This window comes from Crinia signifera, chromosome 19 (assembly GCF_055691185.1).
Source record: "Crinia signifera chromosome 19, ASM5569118v1, whole genome shotgun sequence".
Lineage (NCBI taxonomy): Eukaryota > Metazoa > Chordata > Amphibia > Anura > Myobatrachidae > Crinia > Crinia signifera.
In genome coordinates, this window is record NC_139226.1 from 4,288,182 (window position 1) to 4,310,944 (window position 22,763).

The 22,763-nt window shown below is 51.5% G+C and overlaps 1 protein-coding gene across 4 annotated transcripts in view; it reads right to left on the bottom strand.

The window, feature by feature from the left end:
• Positions 1 to 22,763, bottom strand: part of LOC146041958 (rho guanine nucleotide exchange factor 19-like) — a 62,764-nt gene that overhangs the window by 26,840 nt on the left and 13,161 nt on the right. Inside the window, exon 1 of one of the 4 annotated variants that reach the window (XM_083161834.1) lies at positions 1,542 to 1,678. The exons of 1 other annotated variant lie outside the window; for it this stretch is intronic. In XM_083161834.1, the coding sequence (XP_083017960.1) occupies positions 1,542 to 1,579 (38 nt within the window). In that variant the 5' untranslated portion in view covers positions 1,580 to 1,678. 2 more of the 4 variants (XM_083161833.1, XM_083161836.1) reach the window with 2 other exon arrangements.

The following is a 22,763-nucleotide window of genomic DNA, read 5'->3' on the forward strand; positions in this document are numbered from 1 at the left end:
ATTTTGGGGCAGATGTAACATGTGCAGAGAGAGTTAGATTTGGGTGTTGTATTGTTTCTGTGCAGGGTAAATACTGGCTGCTTTAGTTTTACACTGCAATATAGATATCAGTTTGAAGTACAACCCCCACCCAAATCTAACTCTCTGCACATGTTACATCTGCCCCACCTGCAGTGCACATGGTTTTGTCCATTATAGAGTGATTGTGCTTTTGCGAGTGAACTAGAATACCCCAGTAAATCCACAGTTTCTGAGATTATCATGCAGGAAGGATCTCCATCCTGACTGTCCATCAGGTGCTGGCGGGGCTGCTGGTGGCCCTCGGGGAACAATCACAATACGGCCTTATATGGGTGACAGTCCAGGCTATGAACGTCCTGCAGTACTGGATAATATCTAGCACCTTCTCAGACATATCCCCATGTCACGTCACCCACACCCAGATATATCCCCACCCAGATATATCCCCACCCAGATATATCCCCACGTCGTCCACACCCAGATATATCCCCACGTCGTCCACAACCAGATATATCCCCACGTCGTCCACAACCAGATATATCCCCATGTCACGTCACCCACACCCAGATATATCCCCACGTCGTCCACACCCAGATATTTCCCCACGTCGCCCACAACCAGATATATCCCCACGTCACCCACACCCAGATATATCCCCACGTCATGTCACCCACACTTATCCCCACGTCACCCACACCCAGATATATCCCCACGTCGCCCACACCCAGATATATCCCCACCCAGATATATCCCCACGTCGTCCACACCCAGATATATCCCCACGTCGTCCACAACCAGATATATCCCCACGTCGTCCACAACCAGATATATCCCCATGTCACGTCACCCACACCCAGATATATCCCCACGTCGTCCACACCCAGATATATCCCCATGTCGCCCACACCCAGATATATCCCCACGTCACCCACACCCAGATATTTCCCCACGTCGCCCACAACCAGATATATCCCCACGTCACCCACACCCAGATATATCCCCATGTCATGTCACCCACACCCAGACTTATCCCCACGTCACCCACACCCAGATATATCCCCACAACCAGATATATCCCCACGTCGTCCACACCCAGATATATCCCCACGTCGTCCACACCCAGATATTTCCCCACGTCGTCCACACCCAGATATTTCCCCACGTCGCCCACACCCAGATATTTCCCCACGTCGCCCACAACCAGATATATCCCCATGTCACCCACACACAGACTTGCTGCAAGGCAGGTGTCCACCCTAGTTGCTGTGATCGCACCGATTCCTGTATTGTGCAGGGCGGCTCCCAGAATGCGCAAATCTGCAACTGCCAATTTAGGCTCGCAAAAGCAAAATCTCTCTCCAATGGGAAAAACCATGCAGCACTGCAGCTGGGGCAGATGTAACATGTGCATAAGATTTGGGAGGGGTGTGTTCAAACTAAAATCTAAACTGCAGTGTAAGTATAAAACAGCCAGTATTTACCCTGCACAGAAACAATACATCACCCAAATAACGCCATACCTCCCAACATGACTTTCTCCAGGAGGGACACAATGCATGATGTAGGATTGCCATCAGCTGTTTTAAACAGGTAAATTGATCAGGAAGGTGTCACCACAGGTGCTGGCAATCATACATTACCAGGGAAGCCCAGGAACAGAGCATTGTGTCCTCCTGGAGAGGGGCATGCTGGGAGGTATGGATAATGTATGATTGGCGGCACCTGTGGGGAGCTAGGTAACTGATAAGAAAGGTGTCACCACAGGTGCTGGCAGTCATACATTACCGGGGAAGCCCAGGAACAGAGCATTGTGTCCTCCTGGAGAGAGGCATGCTGGGAGGTATGGATAATGTATGATTGGCAGCACCTGTGGGGAGCTAGGTAACTGATAAGAAAGGTGTCACCACAGGTGCTGGCAATCCTACATTACCAGGGAAGCCCAGGAACAGAGCATTGTGTCCTCCTGGAGAGGGGCATGCTGGGAGGTATGGATAATGTATGATTGCCAGCACCTGTGGGGAGCTAGGTAACTGATAAGAAAGGTGTCACCACAGGTGCTGGCAATCATACATTACCAGGGAAGCCCAGGAACAGAGCATTGTGTCCTCCTGGAGAGGGGCATGCTGGGAGGTATGGATAATGTAGGATTGCCAGCACCTGTGGGGAGCTAGGTAACTGATAAGAAAGGTGTCACCACAGGTGCTGGCAATCCTACATTACCAGGTAAGTCCAGGAACAGAGCATTGTGTCCTCCTGGAGAGGGGCATGCTGGGAGGTATGGATAATGTATGATTGCCAGCACCTGTGGGGAGCTGGGTAACTGATAAGAAAGGTGTCACCACAGGTGCTGGCAATCCTACATTACCAGGGAAGCCCAGGGACAGAGCATTGTGTCCTCCTGGAGAGGGGCATGCTGGGAGGTATGGATAATGTACGATTACCAGCACCTGTAGGGAGCTAGGTAACTGATAAGAAAGGTGTCACCACAGGTGCTGGCAATCCTACATTACCAGGGAAGCCCAGGAGCAGAGCATTGTGTCCTCCTGGAGAGGGGCATGCTGGGAGGTATGGATAATGTATGATTGCCAGCACCTGTGGGGAGCTAGGTAACTGATAAGAAAGGTGTCACCACAGGTGCTGGCAATCCTACATTACCAGGGAAGCCCAGGAACAGAGCATTGTGTCCTCCTGGAGAGAGGCATGCTGGGAGGTATGGATAATGTAGGATTGCCAGCACCTGTGGCGAGCTAGGTAACTGATAAGAAAGGTGTCACCACAGGTGCTGGCAATCATACATTACCAGGGAAGCCCAGGATCAGAGCATTGTGTCCTCCTGAAGAGGGGCATGCTGGGAGGTATGGATAATGTATGATTGCCAGCACCTGTGGGGAGCTAGGTAACGGATAAGAAAGGTGTCACCACAGGTGCTGGCAATCATACATTACCAGGGAAGCCCAGGAACAGAGCATTGTGTCCTCCTGGAGAGGGGCATGCTGGGAGGTATGGATAATGTAGGATTGCCAGCACCTGTGGGGAGCTAGGTAACTGATAAGAAAGGTGTCACCACAGGTGCTGGCAATCATACATTACCAGGGAAGCCCAGGAACAGAGCATTGTGTCCTCCTGGAGAGGGGCATGCTGGGAGGTATGGATAATGTAGGATTGCCAGCACCTGTGGGGAGCTAGGTAACTGATAAGAAAGGTGTCACCACAGGTGCTGGCAATCCTACATTACCAGGGAAGCCCAGGAACAGAGCATTGTGTCCTCCTGGAGAGGGGCATGCTGGGAGGTATGGATAATGTAGGATTCCCAGCACCTGTGGGGAGCTAGGTAACTGATAAGAAAGGTGTCACCACAGGTGCTGGCAATCCTACATTACCAGGGAAGTCCAGGAGCAGAGCATGTTGTCCTCCTGGAGAGGGGCATGCTGGGAGGTATGGAAAATGTAGGATTGCCAGCACCTGTGGCGAGCTAGGTAACTGATAAGAAAGGTGTCACCACAGGTGCTGGCAATCATACATTACCAGGGAAGCCCAGGATCAGAGCATTGTGTCCTCCTGGAGAGGGGCATGCTGGGAGGTATGGATAATGTAGGATTGCCAGCACCTGTGGGGAGCTAGGTAACTGATAAGAAAGGTGTCACCACAGGTGCTGGTAATCATACATTACCAGGGAAGCCCAGGAACAGAGCATGGTGTCCTCCTGGAGAGGGGCATGCTGGGAGGTATGGATAATTTAGGATTGCCAGCACCTGTGGGGAGCTAGGTAACTGATTACAAATGTGTCACCACAGGTGCTGCAATCCTACATTACCAGGGAAGCCCAGGAACAGAGCATGTTGTCCTCCTGGAGAGGGGCATGCTGGGAGGTATGGAAAATGTAGGATTGCCAGCACCTGTGGCGAGCTAGGTAACTGATAAGAAAGGTGTCACCACAGGTGCTGGCAATCATACATTACCAGTGAAGCCCAGGAGCAGAGCATTGTGTCCTCCTGGAGAGGGGCATGCTGGGAGGTATGGATAATGTAGGATTGCCAGCACCTGTGGGGAGCTAGGTAACTAATAAGAAAGGTGTCACCACAGGTGCTGGCAATCCTACATTACCAGGGAAGCCCAGGAACAGAGCATTGTGTCCTCCTGGAGAGGGGCATGCTGGGAGGTATGGATAATGTAGGATTGCCAGCACCTGTGGGGAGCTAGGTAACTGATAAGAAAGGTGTCACCACAGGTGCTGGCAATCCTACATTACCAGGGAAGTCCAGGAGCAGAGCATGTTGTCCTCCTGGAGAGGGGCATGCTGGGAGGTATGGAAAATGTAGGATTGCCAGCACCTGTGGCGAGCTAGGTAACTGATAAGAAAGGTGTCACCACAGGTGCTGGCAATCATACATTACCAGGGAAGCCCAGGATCAGAGCATGGTGTCCTCCTGGAGAGGGGCATGCTGGGAGGTATGGATAATGTAGGATTGCCAGCACCTGTGGGGAGCTAGGTAACTGATAAGAAAGGTGTCACCACAGGTGCTGGCAATCATACATTACCAGGGAAGCCCAGGAGCAGAGCACTGTGTCCTCCTGGAGAGGGGCATGCTGGGAGGTATGGATAATGTATGATTGCCATCACCTGAGGGGAGCAGGGTAACTGATAAGAAAGGTGTCACCACAGGTGCTGGCAATCATACATTACCAGGGAAGTCCAGGAACAGAGCCTTGTGTCCTCCTGGAGAGGGGCATGCTGGGAGGTATGGATAATGTATGATTGCCAGCACCTGTGGGGAGCTAGGTAACTGATAAGAAAGGTGTCACCACAGGTGCTGGTAATCATACATTACCAGGGAAGCCCAGAAGCAGAGCATGGTGTCCTCCTGGAGAGGGGCATGCTGGGAGGTATGGATAATGTAGGATTGCCAGCACCTGTGGGGAGCTAGGTAACTGATTACAAATGTGTCACCACAGGTGCTGGCAATCATACATTACCAGGGAAGCCCAGGAGCAGAGCATTGTGTCCTCCTGGAGAGGGGCATGCTGGGAGGTATGGATAATGTATGATTGCCATCCCCTGTGGGGAGCAGGGTAACTGATAAGAAAGGTGTCACCACAGGTGCTGGCAATCATACATTACCAGGGAAGTCCAGGAACAGAGCCTTGTGTCCTCCTGGAGAGGGGCATGCTGGGAGGTATGGATAATGTATGATTGCCAGCACCTGTGGGGAGCTAGGTAACTGATAAGAAAGGTGTCACCACAGGTGCTGGCAATCATACATTACCAGGGAAGTCCAGGAACAGAGCCTTGTGTCCTCCTGGAGAGGGGCATGCTGGGAGGTATGGATAATGTATGATTGCCAGCACCTGTGGGGAGCTAGGTAACTGATAAGAAAGGTGTCACCACAGGTGCTGGTAATCATACATTACCAGGGAAGCCCAGAAGCAGAGCATGGTGTCCTCCTGGAGAGGGGCATGCTGGGAGGTATGGATAATGTAGGATTGCCAGCACCTGTGGGGAGCTAGGTAACTGATTACAAATGTGTCACCACAGGTGCTGGCAATCATACATTACCAGGGAAGCCCAGGAGCAGAGCATTGTGTCCTCCTGGAGAGGGGCATGCTGGGAGGTATGGATAATGTATGATTGCCATCACCTGTGGGAAGCAGGGTAACTGATAAGAAAGGTGTCACCACAGGTGCTGTCAATCCTACATTACCAGGGAAGCCCAGGAACAGAGCATTGTGTCCTCCTGGAGAGGGGAATGCTGGGAGGTATGGATAATGTAGGATTACCAGCACCTGTGGGGAGCTAGGTAACTGATAAGAAATTGTGTCACCACAGGTGCTGGCAATCATACATTACCAGAGAAGCCCAGGAACAGAGCATTGTGTCCTCCTGGAGAGGGGCATGCTGGGAGGTATGGATAATGTATGATTACCAGCACCTGTGGGGAGCTAGGTAACTAATAAGAAAGGTGTCACCACAGGTGATGGCAATCATACATTACCAGGGAAGTCCAGGAACAGAGCCTTGTGTCCTCCTGGAGAGGGGCATGCTGGGAGGTATGGATAATGTATGATTGCCAGCACCTGTGGGGAGCTAGGTAACTAATAAGAAAGGTGTCACCACAGGTGCTGGCAATCATACATTACCAGGGAAGCCCAGGAACAGAGCATTGTGTCCTCCTGGAGAGGGGCATGCTGGGAGGTATGGTGTCACCCTCCATATACAGCACAGGGAACCCCCTATATACAGCACAGAGCATCCCCTATATACAGCACAGGGCGTCCCCTATATTCAGCACAGAGCACCCCCTATATATGGCGCAGGGTGCCCCCTATATACCGCACAGAGAACCCCATATATACACCACAAGGCACCTCCTATATACAGCACAGAGCACCCCATATATACAGCACAGAGCACCCCTATATGCAGCATACGGCGCCCCCTATATACAGCACAGAGCACCTCCTATACACAGCACAGAGCACCTCTATATACAGCACAGAGCACCCCATATATACAGCACAGGGCACCCCCTATATACAGCACAGGACGCCCCCTTTATAAAGCACAGTGCCCCCCCTATATACAGCACATAGCACCCCCTATATACAGCACAGGGTGCCCCTATATACAGCACAGAGCCCCCCCCCTATATACAGCACAGAGCCCCCCCTATATACAGCACAGAGTCCCCCTATATACAGCACAGAGCACCCCCTATATACAGCACAGAGCACCCCTTATATACAGCACAGAGCACCCGCTATATACAGCACAGGGCACCCCCCGTATATACAGCACATAATGCCCCCTATATACAGCACCGGGTGTCCCCTATATACAGCACAGGGCGCCCCCTATATACAGCACAGAGCCCCCCCCCCTATATACAGCACAGAGCACCCCGTATATAAAGCACAGAGCACCCCCTATATACAGCACAGAGCACCCCCTATATACAGCACAGGACACCCCCTATATACAGCACAGAGGCCCCCCTATATACAGCACAGAGCACCCGCTATATACAGCACAGAGCACCCCCTATATACAACACAGAGCACCCCTATATACAGCACAGAACCCCCCTATATACAGCACAGGACGCCCCCTATATACAGCACAGAGCACCCGCTATATACAGCACAGAGCACCTCCTATATACAGCACAGAGCCCCCCTATATACAGCACAGGGTGCCCCCTATATACAGCATAGGGCACCCCCTATATACAGCACAGGGCACCCCCCTATATACAGCACAGAACACCTGCTATATACAGCACAGAGCACCCCATATATACAGCACAAGGCGCCCCCTATATACAGCACAGGGCACCCCCTATATACAGCACAGAGCACCCCCTATATACAGCACAGAGCCCCCCTATATACAGCACAGAGCCCCCCTATATACAGCACAGAGCAACCCCTATATACAGCACAGAGCACCCACTATATACAGCACAGAGCAACCCCTATATACAGCACAGAGCAACCCCTATATACAGCACAGAGCACCCGCTATATACAGCACAGAGCCCCCCCTATATACAGCACAGAGCCCCCCTATATACAGCACAGAGCACCCCCTATATACAGCACAGAGCACCCCCTATATACAGCACAGAGCCCCCCCCCCTATATACAGGACATAGCACCCCCTATATACACAGCACAGGGAGCCCCTTATATACAGCACAGGGTACCCCCTATATACAGCACAGAGCACTCCCTATATACAGCGCAGAGCACCCCTATATACAGCACAGAGCACCCGCTATATACAGCACAGAGCACCCCCTATATACAGCACAGAGCACCCCCTATATACAGCACAGAGCACCTCATATATACAGCACAGAGCACCCGCTATATACAGCACAGAGCACCCGCTATATACAGCACAGGGCGCCCCCTATATACAGCACAGGGTGCCCCCTATATACAGCACAGGGTGCCCCTATATTCAGCACAGAGCACCCCATATATACAGCACAGATCCCCTATATACAGCACAGAGCACCCCGTATATACAGCACAGAGCACCCCTATATACAGCACAGAGTACCCCTATATACAGAACAGAGCACCCGCTATATACAGCACAGAGCACACCCTATATACAGCACAGTGTGCCCCGTATATACAGCACAGAGCACCCTCTATATACAGCACAGGGCGCCCCCTATATACAGAACAGAGCACCCCTATATACAGCACAGGATGCCCCCTATATACTGCACAGAGCACCTCCTGTACACAGCACAGAGCACCTCTATATACAGCACAGAACACCCCCTATATACAGCACAGGGCACCCGCTATATACAGCACAGGGCACTCGCTATATACAGCACATGGCACCCCCTATATACAGCACAGAGCACCCCCTATATACAGCACAGGGTGCCCCCTATATACAGCACAGGGCACCCCCTATATACAGCACAGGGCACCCCCTATATACAGCACAGGGCGCCCCCTATATACAGCACAGAGCAACCCCTATATACAGCACAGAGCACCCCTATATACAGCACAGAGCACCCCTATATACAGCACAGGGTGCCCCCTATGTACAGCAGAGGGTGGTGCCCCCTATATACAGCACAGAGCACCTCAAATATACAGCACAGAGCACCTCTATATACAGCACAGAGCACCCCATATATACAGTACAGGGCACCCCCTATATACAGCACAGGACACCCCCTTTATAAAGCACAGAGCCCCCCCTATATACAGCACATAGCACCCCCTATATACAGCACAGGGTGCCCCTATATACAGCACAGAGCCCCCCCTATATACAGCACAGAGCCCCCCCTATATACAGCACAGAGCCCCCCTATATACAGCACAGAGCACCCCCTATATACAGCACAGAGCACCCCTTATATACAGCACAGAGCACCCCTTATATACAGCACAGAGCACCTCCTATATACAGCACAGAGCCCCCCTATATACAGCACAGGGTGCCCCCTATATACAGCATAGGGCACCCCCTATATACAGCACAGGGCACCCCCCTATATACAGCACAGGGCACCCCCCTATATACAGCACAGAACACCTGCTATATACAGCACAGAGCACCCCCTATATACAGCACAGAGCACCCCATATATACAGCACAGGGCACCCCCTATATACAGCACAGGACACCCCCCTTATACAGCACAGGGCACCCCCCTATATACAGCACAGAACACCTGCTATATACAGCACAGAGCACCCGCTATATACAGCACAGAGCACCCCATATATACAGCACAAGGCGCCCCCTATATACAGCACAGGGCACCCCCTATATACAGCACAGAGCACCCCCTATATACAGCACAGAGCCCCCCTATATACAGCACAGAGCCCCCCTATATACAGCACAGAGCAACCCCTATATACAGCACAGAGCACCCGCTATATACAGCACAGAGCAACCCCTATATACAGCACAGAGCACCCGCTATATACAGCACAGAGCACCCCCTATATACAGCACAGAGCCCCCCTATATACAGCACAGAGCACCCCCTATATACAGCACAGAGCACCCCCTATATACAGCACAGAGCACCCCCTATATACAGCACAGAGCACCCCCTATATACAGGACATAGCACCCCCTATATACACAGCACAGGGAGCCCCTTATATACAGCACAGGGTACCCCCTATATACAGCACAGAGCACTCCCTATATACAGCGCAGAGCACCCCTATATACAGCACAGAGCACCCGCTATATACAGCACAGAGCACCCCCTATATATAGCACAGAGCACCCCCTATATACAGCACAGAGCACCTCATATATACAGCACAGAGCACCCGCTATATACAGCACAGAGCACCCCATATATACAGCACAGGGCGCCCCCTATATACAGCACAGGGTGCCCCCTATATACAGCACAGGGTGCCCCTATATTCAGCACAGAGCACCCCATATATACAGCACAGATACCATATATACAGCACAGAGCACCCCGTATATACAGCACAGAGCACCCCTATATACAGCACAGAGCACCCCTATATACAGAACAGAGCACCCGCTATATACAGCACAGAGCACACCCTATATACAGCACAGGGTGCCCCCTATATACAGCACAGAGCACCCTCTATATACAGCACAGGGCGCCCCCTATATACAGAACAGAGCACCCCTATATACAGCACAGGATGCCCCCTATATACTGCACAGAGCACCTCCTGTACACAGCACAGAGCACCTCTATATACAGCACAGAACACCCCCTATATACAGCACAGGGCACCCGCTATATACAGCACAGGGCACTCGCTATATACAGCACATGGCACCCCCTATATACAGCACAGGGCACCCCCTATATACAGCACAGAGCACCCCCTATATACAGCACAGGGTGCCCCCTATATACAGCACAGGGCACCCACTATATACAGCACAGGGCACCCCCTATATACAGCACAGGGCGCCCCCTATATACAGCACAGAGCAACCCCTATATACAGCACAGAGCACCCCTATATACAGCACAGAGCACCCCTATATACAGCACAGGGTGCCCCCTATGTACAGCAGAGGGTGGTGCCCCCTATATACAGCACAGAGCACCTCAAATATACAGCACAGAGCACCCGCTATATACAGCACAGAGCACCCCATATATACAGCACAGGGCGCCCCCTATATACAGCACAGGGCGCCCGCTATATACAGCACAGATCACCCCCTATATACAGCACAGAGTATTCTGTCCATCCTTTCTCACCCCCTCTCTCTATCCCTGACACCCTCTCTCTCACCCCCTCTCTTTATCCCTGACACCCTCTCTCTATCCCTGACACCCTCTCTCACCCCCTCTCTCCATCCCTGACACCCTCTCTCTCACCCCCTCTCTTTATCCCTGACACCCTCTCTCTATCCCTGACACCCTCTCTCACCCCCTCTCTCCATCCCTGACACCCTCTCTCACCCCCTCTCTTTATCCCTGACACCCTCTCTCACCCCTCTCTCTATCCCTGACACCCTCTCTCACACCCCCTCTCTCTATCCCTGACACCCTCTCTCTATCCCTGACACCCTCTCTCACCCCTCTCTCCATCCCTGACACCCTCTCTCTCACCCCCTCTCTTTATCCCTGACACCCTCTCTCACCCCCTCTCTCTATGCCTGACACCCTCTCTCACCCCCTCTCCCTGTCCCTGACACTCTCTCTTACTCCCTCTCTATCTGACACCATCTCTCTCACCCCCTCTCTCTATCCCTGACACCCTCTCTCTCACCTCCTCTCTTTATCCCTGACAACCCTCTCTCTCACCCCCCCCCCCTTTATCCCTGACACTCTCTCTCTTACTCCATCTCTATCTGACACCCTCTTTCTCACCCCCTCTCTTTATCCCTGACACTCTCTCTCTATCCCTGACACCCTCTCTCACCCCCTCTCTCCATCCCTGACACCCTCTCTCACCCCCTCTCTCTATGCCTGACACCCTCTCTCACCCCCTCTCTCTGTCCCTGACACTCTCTCTTACTCCCTCTCTATCTGACACCATCTCTCTCACCCCCTCTCTCTATCCCTGACACCCTCTCTCTCACCTCCTCTCTTTATCCCTGACAACCCTCTCTCTCACCCCCCCCTTTATCCCTGACACTCTCTCTATTCCTGACACCCTCTCTCTCACCCCCTCTCTCTATCCCTGACACCCCCTCTCTTTATCCCTGACACCCTCTCTCTATCCCTGACACCCTCTCTCACCCCTCTCTCCATCCCTGACACCCTTTCTCTCACCCCCTGACACCCTCTCTCCATCCCTGACACCCTCTCTCTCTCACCCCCTCTCTTTATCCCTGACACCCTCTCTCACCCCCTCTTTCTATCCCTGACACCCTCTCTCTCACCCCCTCTCTTTATCCCTGACACCCTCTCTCTCTATCCCTGACACCCTCTCTCACCCCCTCTCTCCATCCCTGACACCTTCTCTCTCACCCCCTCTCTTTATCCCTGACACCCTCTCTCCATCCCTGACACCCTCTCTCTCTCACCCCCTCTCTCTATCCCTGACACCCTCTCTCACCCCCTCTCTCCATCCCTGACACTCTCTCTCTCTCACCCCCTCTCTTTATCCCTGACACCCTCTCTCACCCTTTCTCTCTATGCCTGACACCCTGGGCGAAATTTAATAGGGGTCGGTGGTTTTTTTGCTATTTTTCTTGGACATTTTCCGAAAATCAAATATTCGAATTTTTTCCCGCTATTTTGCACATTATAAAGGTGGGATTTTTAGATAAACTAAAAATCGCATCCAGATGTTTTCACATTAAAAAGTATACAAATCGTCTATTTAATGGGATGCGAGTTTTGGTAAAGGTTACTAAAACTCGCAAAATAAATAGACCAGGTTCTGACTGGCGAATTTGTCAGAAACATGCACAGATCATTGAGATCTGTGCCTGGTTCTGGTGTAAAAAAAGAGCTAAAACCAAAAAGTGAAAAAAACAACTGCGTGGGGCCCCCCTCCTGAGCATAACCAGCCCCGGGCTCAAAGAGCTGGTCCTGGTTTCATAAAATCACGGGGCAGAACAAATAGGGGTCCCCAGGATTTTACAAAACCAGCACCAGGCTCAAGGGCCGGTTCTGGTTCCCAAAATACGGGGGGACAAAATGAGTAGGGGTCCCCCGTATTTCAAGAACCAGCACCGGGCCCAACCAGCCAGCAGGGTAATGCCACAGCCGGGGGGAGACTTTTTATACAAGTCCCCCCGGACAAAACATTCATCCCCCTGACCGGTCAGCATGGACAGGGGTCCTGGGGGAGTAGGGACCCCCCCCAAAGAAGGGTTTTAACCCTCCTTCAGAACTTACCTGCCCATGCTGAAGCCCGGGGCTGTCCTCGATAGCCCTGGGCGGTGGGCATCGAGCTGATATTTGAAGTAAAAAATAAATGAAAAACTATTGTCTCATACCGTGGAACTATGAGTCCCAGCAAGCCTCCTCCGCATGCTGGGACTTGGAGATCCACAAGTCCCAGCATGCGGGGCATTAAAGGGCCCGCTGGCACTTGTAGTTCCACAGTAAAATTTGAGAGGCGCAGAGATGTTTAATCTTCAGCGCCTCTCATCCGAATGATTCTATTGGCCGCCTAGCGACCAATCAGGAGCCGACTTTCTCAGCTCCTGCTTGGCCACTAGGCGGCCAATAGAATCATTTGGATGAAAGCCGCTGAAGATGAAACACCCCCTCTCTCTATCCCTGACACTCTCTCTTACCCCCTCTCTCTATCCCTGATACCCTCTCTCACTCCCTCTCTCTATCCCTGACACCCTCTCTCTCTCTCTATCCCTGACACTCTCTCTATACCTGACACCATCTCTGTCTCTTTCCTCTCCCTGACCACTTTCACCCCCTTCTGTAGTATATCAATGTGTAGCCTTGCTAAGTGACGTCAGTCCTGCTGTGTAATGTAGCTGTGATATTGGTGTGTGGTAGGCAGGGGCTGGCTGGCAACTTTTAGCCTGGGGGGCAAGTCCAGAGCACCGGCCCATAAGTAACAGCGCATCGTTAAATGGAGGTTTTTCGTATATGTTTAATAAAAAAAAAAAATAATAATAATAGGACACCACAGGCTGCTCCCCTGTATAATATTAGGACCCCCACAGGATGCTTCCCCTGGCTAGTTATGCCAGAACCAGTGGCATAACTAGCCACTTTGGTACCCTGTGCCAGAAAGGAAATTGGTGCTTGTCCCACCACCACACCAAAAACAGGAGAGTGCGGCAAAATGTAGGAGCGATACTTCATGGGGAAGAGGCGTGGCCCTATAAAAGTACTAGTAACATCATAATGCCCATAACACATTATACCACACACAGTAATGCCCATTATGTATTATGCCACACAGCGTAATGCCCCTTACACAATATGCCGCACACCATAATGCCCATATGATATTACGACACACATTATGCTCCACGCAATGCCCCGAGTACACCTGCATATGACTACATAATGGCCAGAGTAACCGACAGTAGTAGCGCTGTATGTATATATATATATATATATCGTACACAGTTACCAACAGTAGCAGCGCAACTTATACTGTACATAACGTCCACATCAGTTGCCGACAGTAGTAGTATCACAACTTATACATAATGCCCACACCAGTTGCCGACAATAGTAGCTTTGCCTAAACATAACACCCGCACCAGTTTCTGACAGTAGTAGTGCTGCTTATACGTAACGCCCACACTGACACCAGACGCAACAGCAGTAGTGCTGCCTATACATCTGCCCCCACCAGTTGCCAACACTAGTAACGCTGCCTGTACATATGCCCCCACCAGTTGCCAACACTAGTAACGCTGCCTGTATATATGCCCCCACCAGTTGCCGACACTAGTAACGCTGCCTATACATATGCCCCCACCAGTTGCCAACACTAGTAACGCTGCCTGTATATATGCCCCCACCAGTTGCCAACACTAGTAACGCTGCCTGTACATATGTCCACACCAGTTGCCGACACTAGTAACGCTGCCTATACATATGTCCACACCAGTTGCAGACACTAGTAGCACTGATTATACATATGCCCACACCAGTTGCCGACACTCGTAAAGCTGCCTGTACATATGCCCACACCAGTTGACGACACTAGTAGAGCTGATTATACATATGCCCACACCAGTTGCCGACGCTAGTAGCGCTGCCTGTACATATGTCCACACCAGTTGCCGATACTAGTAGCGCTGCCTGTACATATGCCCACACCAGTTGCCAACACTAGTTGCGCTGCTTGTACATATGCTCCCACCAGTTGCAGACACTAGTAACGCTGCCTGTACATATGTCCACACCAGTTGCCGACACTAGTAGCGCTGATTATACATATGCCCACACCAGTTGCCGACGCTAGTAGCGCTGCATGTACATATGCCCACACCAGTTGCCGACACTAGTAGCGCTGCATGTACATATGCCCACAACAGTTGCCGACAATAGTAGCGCTGCTTGTACACATGCCCACACCAGTTAAAGTACACTCACATTTTACTTAACTGGTTCAGGGCACTTCAGGCTGGCAGCTCATCATCTCCTTCTTTTCCAGTAGACAGTCATGTAGCTCCGCCCCCTCTGGGCGTTAGCCCCGCCCCTTTTTCGATCCCTACAGGACCGCCGACCAGGAGCAGGGAGGGATCCTCTGTGCTGTCCATGCTGCTGCCTGTAATGCAGTGTGATACAGGCGCAGCAGCTGCTGGCAGCCACAGAGGACTGATCTCCTTAGAGAGTCCACAGCCCCACTCTCTGTAGCGGCCTCCTGCACTAGACGTCCTCAGTGCAGGAGGCCAGCGGCCATGTTTCTGAAGACCAGTCAGAGGCCCTTATTCTGGTTCGTGCGGTACGGCCCGCGTGCGGCCGTACCGCCGATGTTTTCCGTCTGCACATGCGCAGAGGTCAATCTGCGCATGTGCAGGCGAATTCGCCGCACATAACGTTAGTACGCCGCAAAGGGGGCGTATAGGGGCGTGAGGGGCTTCATGCCCTCATTTCCCTATGTATACGCCCCGCGTTTCATGGGCGTTCCCATGCAAACGCGGGGCGTACGCATGGTAATGAGGCCATGACGCAACTCATGGGGGCGGAAAGCTGACGTCGCCGGATGTCAGCTTTCAGCCCCCATACAAGCTACCACACGGACGATTGTCCGTGTGGTCTCAGCTTGCGGGAGCTGCCGCGGCGTGCGGACCTGCCTTCGATGGTCGACGACCATCGAATGCAGGGGGCAGCTCCCACCATGGTGGAGGCGTACGCCTCCACCATTTTCATGCGGATCGGCAGCCGTCCGTGTACGGACGGCCGTGCCGATCCGTCTTGTAGGCGGGGATTCGTCTGGTGCGGTCGGAGCCGCATATGCGGCTCGACCGCACCAACCAGAATAAGGGCCAGAGACTGATCAGCCGTGGCTGCAGCAGCAGCCTCAGAAACAAACAGGCGGCCCGCACACAATAGATTGAGCAGCCCGGGGGGGCACATGGCACCCTGCCCCCCGGCTCAGCCCGCCCCTGGTGGTAGGGATAGCCATCGACCATCGATGATTCAAAATCAGTGATGGTTTATAGCCGATGTAGAATAGTTTTTGCAATCAATGGGGGAAACAGCTTAAACAAATGGTTTAGTTTTTCTTTTTCAGCAAGGGGCCGGGACACGGAGCAAAGCTCTGCCCCCGGTGTGTCGTCGTCGTCCCCTGACACCCAACCGTATTTTGGTTGGCCCTCAGGCCAATCTCTCAAACCATGACCATCGATATGTAAAAACATAGATGGTTATCGATTGCATAGTATTACACTATCGATAGCCAGTTGCACTTTTGCCATCGATGACCATCCCTAGTGTTTAGCCAGCACTGTGCTTTGTACTTTAGTTTTTACCTGCCATTGCAGGACACACCCCTGAGTGGCAGTAGACACACCCATGGGTGGTGATAGACACGCCCCTTGGGTAGAAGGGGATACGCCCCCTCAATACCTTAAAGTGCGATCTGTAATCTCACCCTGAAACTACTTTTCAGAAGTAGGCATGTGCGGCATTAGTACAGTGTTTTCTCTACAGAGTATCTCATGTACATGTTACTAATAAGCCTCCCCCCATGTTGTCCTGTCACATGTGCACCCAGCAATGAACACCTCAGTGCAGGGTTAGGTGCTGCAGGTGACAAGCAGAGGTCAGAGTGCAGGAAATGGGGTCAGTGTGGGGTCTGGGTCACGGTTATTAGCAGGACAATGAGTCTAATAGAGGAGGTCAGAGCTGCACATAGTAATAATATCAGAGCCCGAGGCCCCGCTGTGTATCTGATTATAGGATCAGGTTCCTCCGCTGCCCCTTCACGACAGAGGGATTGTGGGATTTTATATAGCTGTCCAGTCAGGTATCTCACACAATATGGCTGCACAGTCCTGCGACAGGAGGGTCTGCGCAATGTGGGTGTGGCCTAGGTGCAAGAAACTGGCCACAAATGAACATTTGCTCTTATTCAGATCTGATCGCAGTACAAATTTGGGAACTTGTGTACTTTCACGGCTCCCATCGCATGCCATATGTAGTGGCATGCGATGCGATGCGATTTTCCTGTGTTTTTATGCATTTTTTATAAAATCGCATGCGATCTGATGCGATGCAATGTCATTTTTCACAGAAATTATGGACATGAGTTGACATCATGTAAAATGCACCCCAAATGTCATTTTTCACACTGTACCACCCCCACTATCAACGCCAACCCGAAGCGTTGAGAATAGAAAGTGTGGCGAGCGCAGCAAGCCACCGAGCCCGAAGCGTGGCGAGCGGACACGGATACCTTCACAGGTATCCGTGTCCCCTCGCGGGGCTCGCTGCGCTCGCCACGCTTCGGGCTCGGTGGCTCGCTGCGCTCGCCACACTTTCTATTCTCAACTCCACTCCGACGTGGATAGTGGGGGTATGAAAAGGTCGTAGGACACGTACCGCCGCCCCTCGCGGGCTCGCTGCGCTCGCCACGCTTCGGGTTGGCGTTGATAGTGGGGGTGGTACAGTGTGAAAAATGACATTTGGGGTGCATTTTACATGATGTCAACTCATGTCCATAATTTCTGTGAAAAATGACATTGCATTACATCAGATCGCATGCGATCTCATGCGATCGCATGCGATGCGATTTTCCCTGTACGATGCACATCGTGGGAGCCGTGAAAGTACACAAGTACCCAAATTTGTTCTTAAAAAGGGAAAAGCCATGTGCACTGCAGGTGGGGCAGATGTAACATGTGCAGACAGAGTTACATTTGGGTGAGTTATTTTAGGTGTTTCGGAGACACAACAGCATGTTACACTTGGCGACACAACAGCATGGTACACTCGGAGACACAAAAGCATGGTACACTCGGAGACACAACAGCATGGTACACTCGGAGACACAACAGCATGGTACACTCTGCGACACAACAGCATGTTACACTCGGAGACACAACAGCATGGTACACTCAGAGACACAACAGCATGGTACACTCGGAGACACAACAGCATGTTACACTTGGCGACACAACAGCATGGTACACTCAGAGACACAACAGCATGGTACACTCGGAGACACAACAGCATGTTACACTTGACGACACAACAGCATGGTACACTCGGTGACACAACAGCATGGTACACTCTGCGACACAACAGCATGGTACACTCGGAGAATCAACAGCATCGTACACTCGGTGACACAACAGCATGGTACACTCGGTGACACAACAGCATGGTACACTCCAGTGACACAACAGCATGGTACACTCCAGTGACACAACACAGTACAACTAGTGACACAACAGCATGGTACATCCAGTCACACAACAGAATGCTACACTCGGAGACACAACAGCATGGTACACTCAGAGACACAACAGCATGTTACACTCGGAGACACAACAGCATGGTACACTCCAGTGACACAACAGCATGGTACACTCCAGTGACACAACACAGTACAACTAGTGACACAACAGCATGGTACATCCAGTCACACAACAGAATGCTACACTCGGCGACACAACAGCATGGTACATCCAGTGGCAAAACAGCATGGTACACTCGGAGACACAACAACACAGTACAACCAGTCACACAACAGAATGCTACACTCGGAGACACAACAGCATGTTACACTCGGAGACACAACAGCATGGTACACTTGGCGACACAACAGCATGGTACACTCGGAGACACAACAGCATGGTACACTCGGAGACACAACAGCATGGTACACTCGGCGACACAACAGCATGGTACACTCGGTGACACAACAGCATGGTACACTCGGAGACACAACAGCATGGTACACTCTGCGACACAACAGCATGGTACACTCTGCGACACAACAGCATGGTACACTTGGAGACACAACAGCATGGTACACTTGGCGACACAACAGCATGGTACACTCGGTGACACAACAGCATGGTACACTCGGTGACACAACAGCATGGTACACTCTGCGACACAACAGCATGGTACACTCGGAGACACAACAGCATGGTACACTCGGTGACAAAACAGCATGGTACACTCTGCGACACAACAGCATGGTACACTCTGCGACACAACAGCATGGTACACTCTGCGACACAACAGCATGGTACACTCTGCGACACAACAGCATGGTACACTCGGTGACACAACAGCATGGTACACTCTGCGACACAACAGCATGTTACACTCGGAGACACAACAGCATGGTACACTCGGTGACACAACAGCATGGTACACTCTGCGACACAACAGCATGGTACACTCAGCGACACAACAGCATGGTACACTCGGAGACACAACAGCATGTTACACTCGGAGACACGACAGCATGGTACACTCGCTATATTCGCCACAGGTTCTATTTTCCCTCTATGGGGTCGTGGACCACCAAAAGGGAGAATAGACCCTGTGAGTTGGGATCCCCTCTGTCAGAGCGTCATCTGGCACCCCTAATGTGGAGGTGTTGCAACAATACGGAGGTGTCACTACAATACAGAGGTGTCACTACAATACAGAGGTGTCACTATAATACAGAGGTGTCACTACAATACGGAGGTGTCACTACAATACGGAGGTGTCACTACAATACGGAGGTGTCACTACAATACGGAGGTGTCACTACAATACAGAGGTGTCACTACAATACAGAGGTGTTACTATAATACAGAGGTGTCACTACAATACAGAGGTGTCACTGCAATCCCCACCACATTTCTTCCTTCTTCGAGGCCTTTAGGTGTCTGTGTCCCGCAGCGTGGAAATCTTACCTGTAACAATCCCATTAGTGTGTCTGAAGCGGTATTTGGGGAGCGCCTTATACAGTATGTGACATGCTGCAGATAGCCCTGGGAGCCTTCTATATATGAGCAGTACTGTGGGACCGGATACTAATATTCCTCTTATGTTACTTATTGTATTCATTTCTGGAGACATTGGGGTCACTTACTGTTAAATTATTGTTTCAGTCAGTTTGATCGCCCAAAATGCAGATGGCGGCTGCCACAGTGACGCCTACTGTAGTATATATATTAACCCAGGTACGTTGTGCTACACAGGGTATAGGGTCCGAGTCTTGGCGACGTTGGGAATGGAAGAAGCATAGACGATCCTGCGTGTGCCAGGCAATGACCACACATGACACATACTCTGAGCACACTGGCACGGCTCCTGAGTGGCACACACATTTTCCACACTGGGGTTTGCTGAGCACAGACTGGCCTGGTACACGGTAATCTCCCTGGCTCCAGCTCAGACCTCTTCACTAAATCCCATAATTATCAGGACATATCACTTTCCTAGTAATTATATACCCTGCAAAAATACTCTGCATCAGCGTGGAAATACTTACAGCTCCAGACCACGATGAGACATATAAACAGTAGCGTTCCAGGACACAGAGGCGGTCTGATGACCATGGGGGGGGGGGTTGCATCTTTATGTATTTATTAACAGTACCATAGTGCTGCTGATGTTCGGGGACTGTGGGTGTTTAATGTCCAAAACAATTATACTCTTTCATATTTCTTCCGGGTACTTTATTACAGGTAGTAAGTGTGTGCGTTTGGATGGTTACTGGAGAGGACCTCGGTGTAAGGTCAGGATGACCTCGGTGTTTGGGCAGGAGTACACCAGTAGTAAGGGCAGGAGGACACCAGTAGTAAGGGCAGGAGGACACCAGTAGTAAGGGCAGGAGGACACCAGTAGTAAGGGCAGGAGGACCTCAGTAGTAAGGGCAGGAGGACACCAGTAGTAAGGGCAGGAGAACACCAGTAGTAAGGGCAAGAGGACATCAGTGTAAGGGCAGGAGGACCTCAGTGTAAGGGCAGGAGGACCTCAGTGTAAGGGCAGGAGGACACCAGTGTAAGGGCAGGAGTACACCAGTAGTAAGAGCAGGAGGACCTCAGTGTAAAGGCAGGAGGACACCAGTAGTAAGGGCAGGAGGACCTCAGTGTATGGGCAGGAGGATCTCAGTGTAATGGCAGGAGGACACCAGTGTGTGGGCAGGAGGACCTCAGTGTGTGGGCAGGAGGACCTCAGTGTATTGGCAGGAGGACCTCAGTGTATTGGCAGGAGGACACCAGTGTATGGGCAGGAGGACCTCATTGTATAAGGACACCAGTGTGTGGGCAGGAGGATACCAGTGTGTGGGCAGGAGGACCTCAGTGTGTGGGCAGGAGGGCTTCAGTGTATGAGCAGGAGGACCTCAGTGTGTGGGCAGGAGGACCTCAGTGTGTGGGCAGGAGGGCTTCAGTGTATGAGCAGGAGGACCTCAGTGTGTGGGCAGGAGGACCTCAGTGTGTGGGCAGGGGGACCTCAGTGTGTGGGCAGGGGGACCTCAGTGTGTGGGCAGGAGGACCTCAGTATGTGGGCAGGGGGACCTCAGTGTGTGGGCAGGGGGACCTCAGTGTGTGGGCAGGGGGACCTCAGTGTGTGGGCAGGAGGACCTCAGTGTGTGGGCAGGAGGACCTTTGTGTAAGGGCAGGATGATCTCTGCTATATTTTAGGTGATGGCACGTCCAGTCGGCGATGTAGGTGATGGCACGTCCAGTCGGCGATGTAGGTGATGGCTGTCTCTCTGCTATCTCTTGATGTCCCAGCGCTTTCTCAAACTTAACATGTCCAAGACTGAGCTGATCATCTTCCCACCCTCTCGCACAACCTCGCGTCTCACAATCTCATTGATGGCACGACTATCACCTCTAGCCCCCAAGTACGCTGTCTTGGAGTAATCCCTGACTCCTCTCTCTCCTTCAAACCTCATATTCAGCACCTCTCACAAACCTGCCATTTTAATCTCAAAAATATTTCCAGAATTAGACCATTTCTCACTCAGGATGCTACTGAATTCTCCTCCTAACTGGTATCCCTGACAAATGCCTGTCTCCACTCCAATCTATCCTCAATGCTGCAGCCTGGCTCACCAAACGCACTACCTCCACCTCCCCTCTTCTACAAGCCCTTCACTGGCTTCCCTTCCCTTTAAGAATTCAATTCAAACTTCTCCCACTCACTTACAAAGCTATCACCCACTCCTCTCCCATTTACACATCTGACCTTATATCCCTTTACACTCCCACTCTGCCCCTTCACTTTGCTAACACCCGTCGGCTCTTCTGATGACTTATTACCTCCTCCCGCTCCTACCTCCAAGATTTTTCACGTGCTGCTCCCTTACTCTGGAATTCTCTACCTCTCCCCCTCAGACTCTCCACTTCTATACAGAACTTCAAATGGGCTCTTAAGACCCACTTCTTCACCAAAACCAGCAAACTGTCCTCCTAACCTTCTGTTCCTTGCCCTGTCTACCCCTCCGGTGTCACCCCTGTCTGTCTGCCCCCCCTCTTTAGAATGTAAGCTCTCACGAGCAGGGCCCTCTCTCCTCAGGTGCCTTTCTTAGAATATATAAAACTCTGCCACGCTGATGATTGCTGCAGTGTCCTGTCCCCTGATGTAACTATCCGCATTAACTATGTACTTGTCCTAAACTGTCTTGTGCTGTAATTCGTTATCTGTTTTTGCTCATAACTATGCTCTGTACAGCGCTGCGGAATATGTGTGCGCTATATAAATACCTGGTAATAATATTCTCTGTACAGCGCTGTGGTATATGTGTGCGCTATATAATAACTGGTAATAATATTCTCTGTACAGTGCTGTGGAATATGTGTGCGCTATATAATAACTGGTAATAATATTCTC